General features: G+C 30.3%; 2 protein-coding genes across 2 annotated transcripts; both read right to left on the reverse strand.

Moving 5' to 3' along the window:
- Positions 1-1,959: 1,959 nt before the first annotated feature.
- On the reverse strand, positions 1,960-7,891 carry LOC149498232 (uncharacterized). Its single transcript, XM_089717261.1, has 2 exons — positions 7,373-7,891; positions 1,960-2,178 (listed from the first exon to the last, which is right to left on the reverse strand). Exons 1-2 carry the CDS (start codon positions 7,889-7,891, stop codon positions 1,960-1,962), a joined length of 738 nt encoding a protein of 245 aa, XP_089573387.1.
- Positions 7,892-10,679: 2,788 nt separating this feature from the next.
- LOC105643894 (basic helix-loop-helix (bHLH) DNA-binding superfamily protein) lies at positions 10,680-12,731 on the reverse strand. The gene is made up of 2 exons (XM_012229132.4): positions 12,345-12,731; positions 10,680-11,646 (listed from the first exon to the last, which is right to left on the reverse strand). Exons 1-2 carry the CDS (start codon positions 12,630-12,632, stop codon positions 11,215-11,217), a joined length of 720 nt encoding a protein of 239 aa, XP_012084522.1. The 5' UTR covers positions 12,633-12,731; the 3' UTR covers positions 10,680-11,214.
- Positions 12,732-18,402: the final 5,671 nt, after the last annotated feature.

Here is an 18,402-nt window from a genome sequence, read left to right on the forward strand (position 1 = left end):
GACCAACTTGGCTTGAACTTCAATCTCAACCACTAACCTGCCTCGGTGATTCCCATCACCCTTAGCTTGCATGGAATTGAGGAGGTGCATTAGACCAAGCCTCTTCTCTTCCTCTTTCTTCTCCTTAATGTAGGAGACTAAGGCAGATAACTTACCTTTCTTAGGGCAATCCCTTGCTTGATGCGAACTGTCACAAAGGAAGCATTCATAGTGAACTTGCTTGCTTCACCATTATGCTCACTCCTGCCATGTAAACATCCTCCTTGGGCTTACTAGGCTTGAAGCTTCCTTCCATGCATGGCCTCTATCTCCTTCACTCTCATGCATCTTGGACTTGCCCTTGTCCGTCCTCGGATACTCCATGAGAGATTCAGTAATGGCTATGGTTGTGGCAAGGTCTTGAGCACCTCTACGCTCGAGTGCCAACTAAGCCCAATGTTTAAGTCCATCCTTGAATGCAAACAAAGCCTCATTGTCTAGATATTCAGAAATTTCAAGGACCAACTCAGTGAACTCCTTTACATAATCTCAAATTGTGCCCTTTTGAGTGAGACGCCTCAACTTGGCTCTTGCCTCATGATCTGCATTCTTGGGATAGAACTGTCTCTTAAGCTCCTTAAAATTGCCCCATTTGTTGATGGTGCATAGGCCTTTCAACATTTTTGCATGCCTCCGCCTCTACCAAATCAAAGCGGTGTCCGCCAAGTACAAAGGTATGTGGTCCACCATCTTAGCGTCCTCTGTGATGCCTATAGCTCGAAAGTATTACTCCATGCCCCACAAGAAGTTGTCAATATCCTTGGCATCCCTTGACTAACAGAATGCCTTAGGTTTTGGCACTTCAACCCTCGAAGGCACAGTTGCAAAACTACTTGAAGAAGAGCTTGCAACCCCTTGAGCAACAACCCTCTTAAGAAGGACCATCTCATCCTTTACTTCCCTTAATTCAGTTATAAGGCTCTTAAGCTCATCCCTCAAGAGCTTGCCTTCATCATGCAGTTTAATATTCTCATCCTTAAGGGAAGTAAACTCACTAGAGAAGGATTCTCAAATTGACTCACCTTGCTTTATGAGCTTGTCGATGGCTGAGTCGAGCGTGCCCCGTATCTCCCCTTGGAACTTTTCCATCCCAAGCTCAAGTTCCTTAATACGAACACCCATCTCCTCATACTCCTCCTCACCATCGATCAACCAAAGCTCCACCTTGGCGAGTCTAGTCTCCACATCGCCCAAATCTACCCTTGGTTCGTGAGACTTCAACCTCCCTCTCTTTTTACCACCCTGCTCCTTAACCCTTAGAGCACCGCTTCCTTCGGCTAGATGAGTGACCACACTTTGGTCTACCATTCCACCTAATGGCTTAAGCTTCTACACAACCTCGCTTGGATTGAAAGGGCTCTAATACCAACTATCACGAGCTCAGTGCTTTCTGGCTCACTGCGGATAGCAATTGTCCATGCGACACTAGTCAACTTTTCCACAAGTCAGCTAGTCAGCCTTCCCAACCCTCAAAGTGAGGATGATGGCAAGGTAATAGAGCTTTAGAGTTTAAAAGAGCTAGAGAGACAGACCAGAGGGAAAAGAATCCACTAAGCAAAGGAAAACTTTACATTGCGTATGAAGTAGTGTGTGCTATGCCTTGTACACTATGCTTGCTCTATCTATTGCTCACTTTATTTCTCTATAACTCATTATATCTCTGTATGCCCACAACTACATGGCTGCACACACACACACACACACACACATAGGTGACTTTCTTTCTAGAACTTTCTAGGCATGTCTTGGCGTAGATCTTAGTAGAAGAATCTAGAAGCCCTTAGGTAGGCCTGGAACTTGCTAGAAATCTCCAGATGATGCTCTGGCCGTCTAGATGGTTCTAGATTGTCGTAGAACCTTCTAGATCTCCCCAAATCATTCTGGCACTGTCTAGACTTGTCTAGAACATTCCACATGGTTCTAGACTCTTCTAGAATCCTTCAGCCCCTTGGCACGGCCCAACTTGCACAGCTCACCCATGTCGCTCGCCCCAGGCTTGCCAGCACAGTGGCATGCCCAAGCTCTGCGCTTGGTGGCCCATGTCTGGTGGGACTTGGATTTTGGCCTGCCTCTTATGGGCAGATTGGCTCCAAACTTAAAATTGGCCCCAAAAGCACCCCTTTGGAACTTGAAACATGCCTTTGGCATACAAGGGGAGTCTCGGTCATGACAATTTACCACCATTCAAGGAGTTAGTAACACCTAAATGATTGGATATCAAGATTTTTGAATATCAAGATTTTTGCAACACCATCTTTCTTATACTTGTGACTATAACTTCATTCATATATATCTTTAATAGCATTTTTATATTCATTTTTCTCCTTTTTCGTTTCATTTATTTAATCATTTGGATTATTTAGAAATTTTTTAGTATTATGTGAAGAAAATTTAAATTTAAATCTATTATCAAGTTGTATATGCATTTACCACTTACTGTGTTAGCATGAATTATTTACAACCCTAACAAGATATCGTTTGTTTTTCAATTAAATTTTTTTAGTTTTCGTTCCTTCCCTTAAGAAAATAAACAAAACTTATTTATTTAGACTTATTTAATTTTTTTCTTTACTTTTTAAAAAACTATTTTTAAAACCAAGAAGTAAATTTTATGAAACTACACATAATAGTTTATGTAATTTTATTTTCTATTGTTAATTCTACGTTCTTTCTTCTTTTTTAATTATTCAATTCAATAAAATAGTAGATTTAGATTCAACATTCAATTCAAATCACTCGATAGAGTATAGCATTTTGTTGAATTCCATAAAAAATTATAGTTTAAAAACGAAAAAAAAAAAACCGAAGAAAGAAAGCTGTAAAACTTGGTCAAAGGAGGGACAGAATGTCTACAAAACATTCTTGGGAAAATTGGGCGTGGAGTGGGGTCCACCACCTACCCCACTACCTTTTTATATGATCTTGTTTATGGGACAAACTATAATGTGCATCTATTATTCCATAATTTTTTTTACCAGAAAAAAGATTTAATTTTATTAAAAATGGATTTAGAAAAAACTTGGCTAATTCAACAACTAACACCACAGAGTATAATTCGGACCGTATGGAATGGTATGACTCTCGTTCCAATTTCGTTTCAAACTATTTTGAATTTGAAATTGCATTCCATTTCATTCAAAGTATTTTGGAATTTGAAATTTTATTACATACCATTCAATTGAAATTTGATTTAGAATTTGGTAGTTCTAAATTTTTTAACTAAATACAAATCTAATGTTGGCTCAAGGGTCAATTTTATCTTGAGATTTTGATGATTATACAAAATAAATAAATTTAATATTCTCATATGTGCTAATATTATTTTATGCAGATTTTTTTTAAATATGAAAATTATTGAAGAAATGAAGTTCCTACAACCCAAGAATTTTATTTGAAGACTATGAAGATTAATGAAGATATTTTCTATTGGTTAGTATTATAATAAGTCTTAGGAAATTATTTTAGGATAGAGAGTAAATAATTTTATAAGCACAAATCTATTTTATCTCTCTCAAAATTGTTTTTAAAATGTTTTCGAATAAATTTATTAAGAGAATATAGTCAAAATCTTTACTCTTCACGTTTTACCATCTAAAATATCTTTGGAGTAAATATTCTTGGTGGCTATTAAATGAAATTCTGCAAAAAGCTGTTTCTGATCTGAAAAACAGTTTCTGATTTAATACAGCTGTCTGTTTCTAATACAGCTGGCTGTTCTGCTATAAATGTTACACTGTTTTCTAACCTGAACCTTTGATCTCCAAATATTGCGTGTGTGAGTATTAAAAGTGGTCTGACAGCCCTTTTAATTACAGCCCATGCATTGTCTCTTTATTTTAAAAATATCAGAAACTTCATTGCTCATTAAAGCAATAATCTCAACGTTAACTTCTAAAGAGAATATCATCTTTTCATATAAAAACCATTTCCTCTTTTAAAAAGAATGGGTTTTGCAAAAGAGTATGAGTCCATTGTTCAAAGTTTATATCTCTCTAAGCTCTCTCTTCAATCCCCCTATTTCTTTTCGTCTCTTTGCTTCAAGAAAAATTTTTAAGAGAAAAGAAAATTTATTAACAAGATTTTCTGAAGAACAGTTCTGATCTTTAAATCTGTTTTCTAAACTCGTTTTCTGTTTCTTTCTGTGCTTATATTTGCATTTCTCTCTGTCTATATAGATTCTGTAATCTGTTGTAGACAGGCTCTTTATTTGAAAAACTTTTGTGTAATAGCTTAGGTGAAAAGCTATGGTATAATAGGTTATCAAGCGACCTTCTCCTTGTGTGAGATTTTAATGTCTTGATTTGAGTTTTTGTTCTCTACAAAAACAGAAAGGGTTGAGGTTAACTAGAACCTTTGGAAAATCTAATAGAATAAAGGTTAGATCTAGGGTTGATCTATTTCCTTGTATTGTTGATTTGTCCCTTACCCTTGAAAAGAGATAACATAGTGGAGGATCTCAAGATGCGTCTTGGAGAGTGGATATAAGTGAGTTAGTGCCGAACCATTATAAATCTCTATGTTTATCTTCTTTTACTTTCTGAAGTTCTGCTTGATTATATTCTATTTACATAACTGTTAATCTGTTTAGAAATGCAAAGTTGTTAATGAGTTTTTTATTCTAATCGTAAATAAGCTTTATCTCTGTGGAATACTAGAACTCTGGATTTCTGTATTGTGATTATACCAAGTTCTAATCTGTCCTTCTATATTCAGTGTAATTCACAATATGAATTATAATCAGTTTTCTAATCTTGCTTAAAACTTTGTGAACCAGTTCTAAAATGCAATAACTGTTGTTCACAGAGTCTTTCTAAAATAGCAATAAACTTTGTGAAGCTATTATAATCGCAATAGCTGTTCTTCACAAAGTCTTTCTAAAATAGCAATAAACTTTGTGAAGCTGTTCTAATCACAATAGCTGCTCTTCACAGAGTCTTTCTAAACTTACTTAAAACTTTGTGAAGTAGTTCTAAATGCAATAATTATCCTTCACAGAGTTATTCTAAAATTGTTTAAGCTTTGTGAAGCAGTTCTAAATGCAATAATTGTTGTTCACAGAGTCTTTCTAATCTTGCAATAAGTTTTGTGAGGAAGTTCTAAACTTGATAACTAACTCTCACAAATGCTTTCTAATTCCGCTGCAACAAAATTCTGATTTTTATTTTTGAAAGTTAAATTTTTAGAAAACACAATTCACTCCCCCTCTTGAGTTGTACCATACATAAACGGGACCCACATCTAACATATTATGATATTTTTTAAGATGTAAATTTTTAAATTTAACAAGGAATAATCACCATGTTTTTATATATACATACTATAAAAAGACATAATTAAATTTTAAAAATAATAAATTAATATCACATATAACTAGAAATCAAAATATTTAGTCTTACATATTTATAGATAGTAGGTATACTTTACCCTTAACATTTAATAATTCAGTTCATATAATTAACAGCTTAATAATTAATAATAATATAATTATAAAACAAATAAAAATAATACTATTCATATTAGAATGTATCAATATATGTAGTTACTAAATCTATTAACAAGAGATAAATCCATAAAAAAAATATATATTATGAGTCTAAGTAAACTAAAATATTTCTAAACGCATAATCTAATAAAAAGTAAGACATTATAACTTAGAATCGTAATTTGCAATCCAAGAATGTATATAGGAGTATTCAAGCACATAATATATATTAATTACTTATTATAAGATTAGAGTTAAAATATTATATTAAACTACGTAGTTTTAGAATCAAATAAAAGTTTTCTTAAAAAATATGAAGAATTAAAGATATTTTATTTTAATCTTTAATTTAATATTTTATTTTAAAATATATAATTATAAATTAAAGAATATAAAATAAAATTTCGGTATATGGATTGGAATATAAAATTTTATTTGTAGTTTCCATTCTATATTTCATATACCGATATTTTAAAAAATGCATTCCGTTTTAAATTCTGTATTCCAAAATTTCATTCCAAATTAACGTTTAATTTGAAAGTTCAATTTAAATTGAAATATTCCGATCTAAGTTACATTCCTAAATGCCCGCATACATGCCACTTTACACCTAAACTTAAAATGGATAGCTAAGTGAAAAATATGTCAACGAAGATCTACACAACCAAAAAATTGAAAAGCTCGTTCTTAAAATAGCCAGAAACTTTTAACAGCAAAACCAGAAGACCAAAATTATAATATTATTCCATAAGTATTAACCATCACAAAAACTAAATTCTATCTATTAAAAGTTATAAAATACTAATAAAGATTAAATTGCAGCGTGTTTTACAATAAATGAAATGTTCCTCCTTTTTTCCATTGGTTGAAATAAGTTTATGTTTTTTTTAAGTTATATATCGCCTTTTTAATATCTATTTTAATCGAAATTAAGTTACCTTGAAAATAATTTATTTATTCGAATCAATAAAAAGAAAGTTGTTAGACAGCTGTATAAAAGAGATTGAGATTAAGAAAAATTAATTGATATTATTTAAATAATAAATTTTATCTACATTTTTCGTACCCTATATTAATATTATATGTCATTTCAATAAAAGATCAAACAACATAGTAAATAAAGGTTATTATAGAAATAAGAAAGTAATTGTGATATGGGAATGGAGAACGTAATATTTGATTGTGTAATTATCTAAAATATCCTTTCAATATTTAGAAGATTCATGTCAAATTTTTTAATGCGCAATTGATAATAGGGACACATATTTAGGAAATTATTCATTAATTAAAATTAAATATTAATTAATTATATGAAATAAATAATCATGTTAATTATTAAATGATCATATTAAATAATTATATTAATTATTTAGTGCGTTGTGCTTAGGATGCATATTAATTATTTATTGATTTTAATTGAAGGTCTAAATGTAATTTTACGTCGAATGGTTAAAGTATAAACCGAACTTATTACAACCCTCTTTTGAATAAAAAACAAATATCATATCAACTCTTTTATATAATAAATAAATGATCAGAAATAGCTTCCATAGATCCAATGGTCATTATTATTTAGGAAGAAATGATATTAGCCTCTTTTTAAATACCTTCCCATATGCATGACCCACCATCAACCTATATTGTATTTGAACAGTCTTTGTTCACGGTTTGTCCCTAGCTGATCCAACTTGGTGGTTTGTCTTTTGCATAATTTGTCCAGTGAATCTCAACGATATCTAAAAATTATGATTTTACTATTTGTTACTACATATATGACTAACTAATATTATCAAAGTAAAGTTTGATAAGGTTTTTTTTTTTTTTTCTTTTGAGGGTAAAAAAAAATAAAACCTCAGAGGATAAAGCAAACTGAGCTAGTGAATGTGCTACTTTATTACAGGATCTACCAACAAAACTAAACTTAAAGAAAAGGAACTCAGCAGCAAGCTCTTTGATCTGAAGAATACGAGTGCCTATGTCCGACTGGGGAAAAACCGTACCATGGAACAGCTTGACCACGACCTGACAGTCCGACTCAATGACCAACCGCGAGAAGCCCATCTCCTTCGCTCTTCGAAGCCCAAAGATAATCGCCTGTGCTTCTGCATTTTCTGGCGAGAGAGGCAGATGAAGTAATGCTACACCTGAAGCCATAACTGCTTCCCGACTGTCTCTGATTACCATACCAACCCCACCCTCATCCGATCGAACCGCAGCATCCGTGTTCAGCTTATAACACCCATCCACAGGCGGTTGCCAACGCAGTGAGGAGCTGTGAGTACTCGACTGAGACTGTGCGACTCCCTCTCTGCAGTCCTGAAATTCCAGAAGTAATGAAAGAGCCACTCGAGTTATCTGAACTGCCGACATCTCCTTATTTTGAAAGATGAGCTGATTACGAGCGTGCCATAAAGACCACGCCACCATAAACAGAATTTGCTAACTGCTCATCTTCAAAGGCCACCGCTACATGTTTCAAACAAATTCAAAAAATCAGAAAAAGAACGCTGAATTTCATAAAATGTTAATTTGGAAAAAAAATAATTTTATTTATTAGTTATTTTTATAAAGTTAATAAAATTAGATTATAATATATATAAATAGGAATCAACAACTGATAGATATCGGCTAAAATTACTTAACAAACATCTTTAGTCTAGGTAAAATTCTTAATAACAAACACCTATAGTCCAATATTGAATATAAATAATTTATCTTCTACATAAATTAAATATCCTTTATGTCGACTAATTAAATGTAGTATGAGTAGATCTAATTCTGAGTATTGCTAGATTCCATGATGGTGGTTTTGTCTGGTATTTTTTATTATTTGGATAGTTATGCAAAAAGAAATACAGATCTTCTCTCTAATAAGGAAAAATTTAAAGGTAATCTAATCGGACTTATAGAAAGACCATAAAGTCGAATAGTGGCTATGAATAGCCAGCAAGTGGAGCAAGCGATTGTCTATGGCTAAATATTATACTTCGTAAACTCGATTAGATACTTCAAATCAAAAGTATTAGACTTCCAATGAATAAATGATTTTTTATTATTTGGATAGTTATACAAAAAGAAATGCAGTTCTTCTCTTTAATAGAAGGAAGAAATTTAATAGTAATCAAATTGAACTTATAGAACAACCATAGAATCGAATAGTGGCCAAGAATAGCATGCATATCTATTATTTTGAACTTCCAACATTTAATTGGATAGTTATACTATAATGCATGCATATCCATTATTTTGAACTTCCAACAATTAATTGCGTATCCAATTTGAGCACAATTCTCTAATAATTAATTGCATATATATGTGTATGATTCTTGTTTTTCTTTTTATAATAACAAATTAGGAATAAAATTTGTTCAAAGAAACTGGGATTCCTAAAAAGATTTTGTTCATTGATAAATAAAATAAAATATTGCAAAATGATTACCTCACGTTAAAGACATCATGTACATGTATGCACATTTTAATCACCAATATTAGCTATTTGGATTAAGGATAAGCCTTGTTTCAATTCTTTAAATTTATTCGCAACTCTGTGCATATCATTATGTTTAATATAAATCAAAATATTACCGTATTTTACAAATTTATTCAGGCCCAAAATATACATTTACTGCAAAAGAGGAAATTAAGTGAAGTACTCCAGATACAAAGTATGGAAATAAAATAAAATAAGACCTCAATTATACTATTGATTTATTACGTACCTATAGTTGTGCTACAAATTTTAAAATCTGTTCGGTAAAATTAATTATTTTAATAGTTGTTAATTATTTTAGTAATATTTAATTGTTAGCTGTTTGAGTAGCTTTTCGAAAAGGCTAAAAGCTAAAGCTTATATGGATTAATTTTTATAAAACACTAACTTAACCACTAAAAGCCAATTTATTTAGCGTTAAATACAGTCTTAATATACACCTTTTAAAATTAACAATAGTTTTTCGATTTATTATATGGAGAAAATTTACTTTTACGTTTTCTTTTCCTTTTTATTCTATTCTGGATTCTTCTATTTATGTAGACACTAATTGATTGTATTTTTCTAGTTAAAATTTTTATATAGAGAGGTACTGAATATTGCCCAAATTTGAAATTTAAAAAATAGAAAGGTTAAAAGTATATTTGAGGTGCCATTCTCTTGAAGTAATTAGAGTACGATTAATATGGTGGTCGAAATGGAGTGATTGAAATTCCCTCTTTTTAATCAAAGGTTTTGGATTCAGGTTTTGAGTAAAAAATTATCATGCTGGGAGAGTCCACCTTCATGAGCCCTGCAGTACTTGAGCTGGACATAATCAAAATTCAGTGGGTTTTAGATATTGGTAGTTATAGACTAACAAAAAAAAGTGATTGGAGGATGCATTTGACCATTTTGTTAGTTCAACATAATTAAATTAAATTACATCATATTTATAAATAAGTTTTATAATTTAAATTTATTTTACTAAACAAGGGTAGAAAAAAATAGTTGGGTTTCAACCAATAAAATAATAGTTAAAATATTTATTCTACAAGGGTTTATATTACTATTAGTAAGTAAACATAAAACTTCAATAGGGGAGAGATAAGCACAATTTTTTTTTTGAAAAAAAAAAAAAAAGGAAAGAAAGAAATTGCAAATTGCATGGTCTCCTCTTGTATAACAAAACAAGCTAATCTTTCTTCTTTTCTTTTTAAGGTTGAGGAAAATATCCCTCTCCATTACCTGGATAAAGACACGAAATTAAAATCTTTTGTAATAGAAATTAAAACCTTATTGGACAGGAAAAATTCGTTTTTTCTTAACAAATTAAATAAAAGAAATAAAAAGAAAATGAAGATCAAAGGAAGATTCAGAACTTCAGAAATATAAAAAGCTTTTAAATGCAGAGATCCTCTTTGATTGTTTTGAGAATGTTTTTCCTAGTGAACTTGTCATTCTTATGTTGGATTTACAGAAAAGAAAACACAAACAAACACAACCTTAAGTTCTCTTACAGATATATTTTTTTTTAGAAAAAAAAATAATTCTGTCCTTCATTGTCCTATTCATTTTCTATCATTGTCTGATAAACTCTGCCACACATTACAAGCATCAAATCTGAGAATGAATCCAACTCAATCAGTCCTACAATATAGCCCCAAAAATCTTTCACTTCATACCCTCTCTAAAATCAGAATATATATATATATATATATATATAAGCTTAATACTTTACCAATGAAATCCCAGTACACAGAAAAATGCACAGAATTCAAATCTCTAATATTCAGTTCTTGGAAACTCGCATAAATTTCTGCTTTTACAGATTCAAGAATCACATTAATTACGTACACATATTTCTCCTTTCTTGCTTCTTCATCTTTAGCGCTCCAAAAGAAAGAATATTCTTTGTTTTCCCTATGCATTCTCTCCTTGCAAGCAATTGGTAGATTCACATGCATGGAGATAATTCTAAACCCTAAACTACCCACACAAATACATCTCCCTCTTTTCTTGTTTTTACACTAAAATAAGAAAAGAAAAAAATATATAAAACCCCATAATTAATTAAGACTACAAACAAGGAATTGCTCTTTTCTTCAGTTAGGTGAGGTAAAGGGGTCATAGGTTTTGAACTCCTGACCTCTTATACTACGAGACAGACACTGAAACGACAAAGTTTTAATCAAATAAAAAGGGAGAAAAGAAACTACAAAAATTATAGGGATTGGGTCATTAGTTTGTGGTCTAATACCCTTCGCCTTTTAGATCGATCACTAGCATTCGATCTTTCGAGTAAAGATTTGAGTGCAGTTTGCAAGAAATGTACTGATTCAATGCTATGATCTTTCTCAGCTGCAACTATAAGTACATTTCTAATTCTTCCTCCAAGTGTTACCATTTCAGCACTCAATGTCTTCAAATGGAGAGATTTTAGTATCTCAATTAGATCAGGCAAAAGGTCAGACCTATCTTCACAGCATAAAGATGCTTTGAAGATTAACTGTCCGTCGCCTGAATATTCACCAGAAAGTACAGTTATCTCATCGGTTTCCGATGGGAAGGTTTCCAGTCCTGGAATTTGTGATGTCTGTTGCTTTAGTTCTCTAACTCTTTGAACAACCTTTGCTAGAAGTGAAGCTTTGTCTGTCTGTAAAAATTGAAACAGAAAGAAACCCTAAGAATGTAAAAAGCTTTGCTACTTTAATTCCCAAACAGAATACACTAACCCTATAAATAATTTAGAGACAAGAATAAAACAAAATTAAAAAGAAAAAAAAAACACTTTCTTGCTTTTGCTTTTGCTTTTGCAGGTAAGGTCTGTACTCACAGTTTGAACATTCAAAAGGCTGATATATATAGATCCAAGATTTCAGAATCTGAATTTTAATTATCGTAGTAATGGATAACTGAGCATAGATCCTTGTGTTTGCTTGCGAAGAAAATGAGGGAAAGCGAAGAGAAAAGAAAAACAGAAAGATCAAGAAAAAATTCATATAAAAACACCGTCTAATTCGCTAATAATGATTATGTTGGGCAAATGTCAAGTCAGTCAGCACTTAGCAGAGATTTTTCGGCTTTATCGGTCAAAAAAGTCTAAAAAATCAAAGTTTTAACTCTCTTCTTTCTCCCACAGTTTCTCAGATACCAAACAGTGAAAAAACATTAATAATTATTGCAAGAAAAAAAATCACATTGATCAAAGCTTTCACAATTTCCACAAATCTTCAGGCAAATTTAAAAAAAATTTCAAAATCTCTGCCATTAAAACATCTTTAAAGCCTGAAGATCCTTTTCCAAGAAAAATTGCTAATTAATATTATAATGAACATCTATACAATTAATTACCTTAGAATTGCAAGGAAGAAGACTCCTAAGCTTATCAAGGTGAGAGTTAATTCTCTCTCTTCTTCTCTTCTCAGCTTCCTTGTGATTCTTCAAAGCAGCAAGAGCTCTATCTTGTGGTGTCATATCCGTAATTATAGATCTTTCTTGGGGGTAGTTATGGTAAGAGGAAGAAGATGAACTGCATAAGCTTTGCATAGCTGGGAACCCGTACGGTCCGATGTTGAAGACTCCGTTCTCGGCAAGCAACCGGTACAAGTGTGAATTTTCCGGCAAGTTGTCGGGCTGCATGGTTTGTATCGTGTGGGAATGGTTTGTAAAGGAAACGAAATGATATATATAATTTCTTTTTGGTGTTGAAAAAAGGCCAAGTGGAGAGGTTTGGCTTTCGGTGGTTTTGGGTTTTGTCCACGATAAAGGGTTTGCATTCATAGTCGTTTGATTTGACTTGCTATGTCGTTTTTGGATAAGGTAAGAGTGGGGACCCTTTTGCCTTTTTCACTCGCATTGTTGGGGTAGAAATTTTCGGTACAATTTATAATGGTTTTTTGTTTTATATATATATCAACAAATTTATATTTTGAAAAGATTTTATATCAACAATTTATATTTAAAATATGGTAACACAGTTTTACATTGAATTTGAGTCACTAGGTACGATAACGTTTCTATTTTTATTCTCTTATAATATTTCTATTTTTTGAATTTATTTATATAATCCGTTTATTTATTATCTATAATATATAATTTAAGTGCTTATTTATATTGATAAGACGTGAAATACATGAATCTTTAATATAAGATCCATGTATTAGGAAATCATAAATTTCATATTTCATTGTTTAATTGAAAATAAATTTTATAATTTGACTGTCATTTAAAATAAAATTAAATGGCTTAAAATTTATCATTAATAAAAAATATTTGAATTGACAAAATTCAGTTTATGAGACAAAGATTTCTCTATTTTTTTAAAATAATGAAATTGACACCATGTTAAAATTTATTTATATTCATATAAATAATGATTGCTACCAACCACGAAAGACGGATGATGATATATCTAAGCTACATAGCTTGGCAAAAATTATTAATTATATGAATTACGACTTAATTAATTTTATTGATTCAAATAAAAAGCTAATAAATTTATGAAATATTTAATTTTATCACTTAAATTTCATCAATTCAGTGTGTTTCTATTAATTTCGTGTGAAAAGTTCTTTTTTAGACTTGATGTACTACAGAAGACAAGTTCTTATTAACGTATTAACGTCTTTTACAATTGTCTCTTTTTCTTTTCTTTTTTTTTTTTTTTTAATCATCAGCCAAAGAGAATATTAATTAGATTAAATTAAAAACGAGTAATACAACTTACAAAAGGAATTTATGAGTCCAAGGGAAACGAAAAAAACCATACAGCACCATCAAATAGAGAAGATGGCCCAAAAAAATCTCTGATCTCACAACCATTTGTCGAGAAGAAATAGAAGGAATGGAAGATCAAAATAAACCATGCCAAATTTGAAGTTCTATATATTTACTGCTTCTTCTGCAGTAATTTGCAAAAGAAAAAAAAAAAATCCTTTCTTTGGGTAAATTTCTCAAACAACAATGATTAAGCAAGTAATTTGCAATTATCAATTGAGTCGAAAATTACTGAGTAGAGCTTCCAAAGTCTAGGTTCCAAGGTCTGGGATTTTCAGTGCAGCTTCCAATAAACTCCTGAATAGTGAATACCAAAACTTCAGTTCAGTTGTAAGAGTTCCTTCAAAAAATTTAGCATCAACTTCAGTAATAGACCTATGATGTTCCTATGCATTCACTTCTACATGGGGTGGCCACACGGTTGCCAACATGCCGGTTTTTATTCCAAAACTACTGGTTTCGATTTAAAAAATGTGGAATTAGAACTGAATCTGAAATCTACGGTTCTGGTTACAATTTGGAATCGGCCGATTATATTTCTAGTTTCAGTTCCTTAAAGATTCCAAAACTGACTGTTCTAAACGGTTCTACCACTGGTTTTTAAGGCGCTTCATATAATTTTAAAGTCAAAAAATTATGAAGTAATTTTTTCAAAATTTAAAATTTAAATATTTATGAATAATTTTTAAATTAAAACTTTAAAAGAAATTAAACAATGGGCTTCAATTTAATTAGAGATTGTGAAATTATTTAACAATAATTACAAATTGGAGAGTAGAGAGAAACAATTGGGTATGAGGAGAATGAAAATAATGCAGCATTTATAGTAAATCCAAAAAATTTAACTTTCACAAATATCCCTAAAACTAGCTAAAACTAGCTGTTATATAACCGTTTAGAGTATTTAGGTAGGGATTTGATAAAAAATTTTAAAAAAATAAAAAAAAATTATGTTGCAACCGGTTGGAACCACCGATATTAACCGATTGTCAAAACCAGGTTTGGTCGATTCTTAGAACCATCAGTTCATGGTACTAAAAAATTTAGAATCGAAATTCAACCACAAAATCGGGTTCCGGTTCCAATTCTGGCCAATTCCGGTTTTAAGTTTCCATTTTGAATAGATAGTTTCAAAAACCGGATCCACCCTACTTCCAAATATTGACATGTAATCCAGAGAGAGAGACAACGAGTGGGTGAGTGAGAGGTACAGAGGTAAGAGGAATTGATATTATTCTATTCAAAGGACAGACAAGGCAATTTTGTAGCAAAATGTTATTTGAGTAAGATATTAATTGAATCCATAAATCATGTTCAAATTAACTTAAGTCCCTCTATATTTAAAAAACAATTATGACATTCCTAACATATGGTTTATCTCATTGTCGGGTCCTTCCATCTAAAAACTAAGCTCTTTTCATCTAAAAAATGAGCATATTCCGCTCAAAAAGTATCTAATTGACGATAAGCTCACTTGTTTTACGGAAGGACTTAATAGTGAGACAAAAATAGGGACGAAAACGATGCGGATATTTTAGGGTATCCGCACTGCTCCAATCCGTTTAAAAGGATAAGGTAATTATAAATGAGTTTAGAACAAATACGGATAATGAAATTACTACCTGTAACGAATACGGATATAATTCTTAGATACCCGCTATATTAAACTAGTTTGAAAGTGGGTACCTACCAGTATTCTATCCACTATTAATAAAAATTATATTTTAAATAAGTGCAAATTTGGATAGTTTAAATTTGAGAGTACCTGACCTGTATAAGGTATTTTAAACGAGTTTTGGACAAATACGGGTAGTAAAAATTTAAATGGATTTGGATAAGAGTACTTACATAGATATTTAAACGAATTTGAGACGAATATGAATAATAAAATTTTAAACAGATATGGGTATGAGTAGCTTAAAATTCGCGGGTACCCGCCTTGCTTCTATCCGTAGATAGAAGCAAAAGTTAGAGACATCATAATTATTTCTTAAATGTGTTAATTTGAATATAATTTAGGGACTCAATTATATTTTATCCATCTTATTTTCTTTTTCTTTTTTGTTAAGAGACAATTATTATGAAGTCCATGATGTTTGATTAAAATTACTATTTCATCCCTACTGTTTGAAAAAATTACTACAAAGCCTTTGAAATTTGGTCTCATTTAAACTACTTAGTCCTTCCGTTATTTTTCATATTAAGTGAGGAACCAAATAGTTAGGGGTGTGCATGGGTCGGGTTGGGACGGAAATTACATAATTCTAATCCCATCAAAATATCAGGATGTACAAAATGGAGTCTCAATCCCATTCTAATAAATATATATCTCATCCCATCTTGTCCCTTTTTGGGACGAGACGGGATAGAAATTTGGATTTATAGAACAGGACAGAATGGATCATGTTGGAAATCAATTGAAATTTTTCTTAATCTTAATAAATTATTTTTCATCAAAAAAAGATAAAAATTACTATATTCATCAATTACATTCAACATAATTCATTTATATAAATTTGAGTAAAAAAAAAGAATAAATCGAATAATTGATTTAATCATTGATGATCTACTACTACAGTTATAATAGAAGATTTTTTAGTTATTTTCTGGTTAATAAAAGTGTTAAATATAATAAAATAAAATAATACAAAAAAAATATATACAATTTAATTTTATATGTATTTTATGAATTTTAACGCGTCATTATTTTTGTCACTGTTGTCTTTAAGTTAATTTAAATTTGATACTTACTTAATTTAATCTTGATATCATCTAAAAAATAAATAATGATAGTATTAAAAACATAGCTAATAATCCAGTAATTAGATTAATTGATGTTGATATATTTCTCTTGTATTGATTAATCTTTGCATTTTTGTTTAATAGAAAAAAAAATTATTCAAAAAGATTTACTTAACGCATGCTATGGAATGAAAGAGGAAAAACCTATATTGAAAAATATACTTAATTACTTTATTTATTTTATATTTAAATGCATATTATTTTTTCGTATTATTATTACTTTATCAGTAAATGGTATTATAAAAAAACTAAAATAAAAACAATGAAAATGATTTTTAGGAACATAATTTGAAATTTATATTAAAAAACCAGAATTTTAGGGACGGGAATTCTTGATTTTCAGGACGAAACAGGATGAGACAAAACTTGGACTGTACGGGTCTATTTTAATTAAAGAACCAGTCTCATTCCATAAATACTTTTTAGATGGGATTTGAGATTCGGGATGATTTTTGAAAACGAATCGGGATTCCGCAGTACTGTGCACACCCCCTATAAATGGTAATTAAGTAGTAAATATGAGGGACTAAATATTAATAGTCAAATATTACTAGGTATTTAACGATAAAAAAATAATTTTTCCGATGGAAAAGGGCTAAATAGTTTAATGGGACCGAATTTCAAAGACTTCCTAGTAATTTCTCCAAACAGCAAGAATGCACTAATAATTTTAATCGAACCTCAACAACTCATAGTAATTTGCGTTTTTTTAATATTAGAATGGGGTTGTCGACCAAAAGTGACATTAGAGATGTGCATAAAATGGTTTTCACAAAAGAGTTGACCCAAAAACCCAACTGATTTAATTTGACCTTTTGGTTTTTAGTTCCGATAGGTTTTATTTTTTTAGTATTTTTAATATAGTTTTGGTTAAGATTTTTAGTATTTCTACTTATTTTTCATAATTCATATTAATTATGAAATTATTTTCAAGTTTAATTGAGTTTTGTTTAATTATTATGCTGAACTAAACTCTTATATTAAGGGTTTGATGTAACTTAATTTCTATTTCAATTTATAATATTAGATTTGATTTTCTTTGTTTAAAGTATAATTTATTATTAAACTTAATGCTTTCAGGCAGAATTTCTCCCCTGGATTAATTTATTTCATTAATTACTATCGGAAGAAGAGTTTTTGATATGAAAAATTTAATAAATTACATGAAAATAATAACTTGATGTGAAAACTATATGGTTTGACTCATGGGGGTTTTTATGAGTTAACAACCTTAGGTTATAAATTCTTAAATAAACCATAAAACTTAATCATTTCGCTATTGGAAGATAGGTAATTAGATCGGGTTAAAATAGCTAACAGTACATCGAAAGAACTTGTTAATGATTTTATGGTTGTTTCCCCTACTTGAACAATTAAAATTGATTATCAAACTAATAAAATAAATTGGATAGAATTAAGTGAAGTCAAAATCTTTAGTAGCTTTTAATCTTTGATTTCTTTTCATCAAATATTCTTGTGTGATTTCTGATTCATTGTTTTATTTTATTTTCAATCTATTTTCCTTTTTGTCGTTTAAATAATAGTATGTTGACACAATTTAGTACTTGGTATACAATTTTCATGGGACAATACTCTACTTACTATTTATTACTAATTTACGATTTCATACACTTGCGAAATAGCCTGTCAAGTTCAATTTGTTTAGTTAAGTTAGATGGTTTTTTTTTTTTTTTTTTTTTTTTGAGGGAAGTTAATTTAGAATTTTGGTTATTAAGATTCGGTTTCATTTTGATCTTTGATAAACTGAAATAAGCAAAATTATCATTGTTTTGTACTATTTGTTTCAGTTTTTCTAAATTTTTAATTTTTA

The sequence above is a fragment of the Jatropha curcas genome, chromosome 2 (assembly GCF_041381405.1).
Source record: "Jatropha curcas cultivar XTBG-Jc1 chromosome 2, XTBG_Jcur_1.0, whole genome shotgun sequence".
NCBI classification, from domain to species: Eukaryota; Viridiplantae; Streptophyta; class Magnoliopsida; order Malpighiales; family Euphorbiaceae; genus Jatropha; species Jatropha curcas.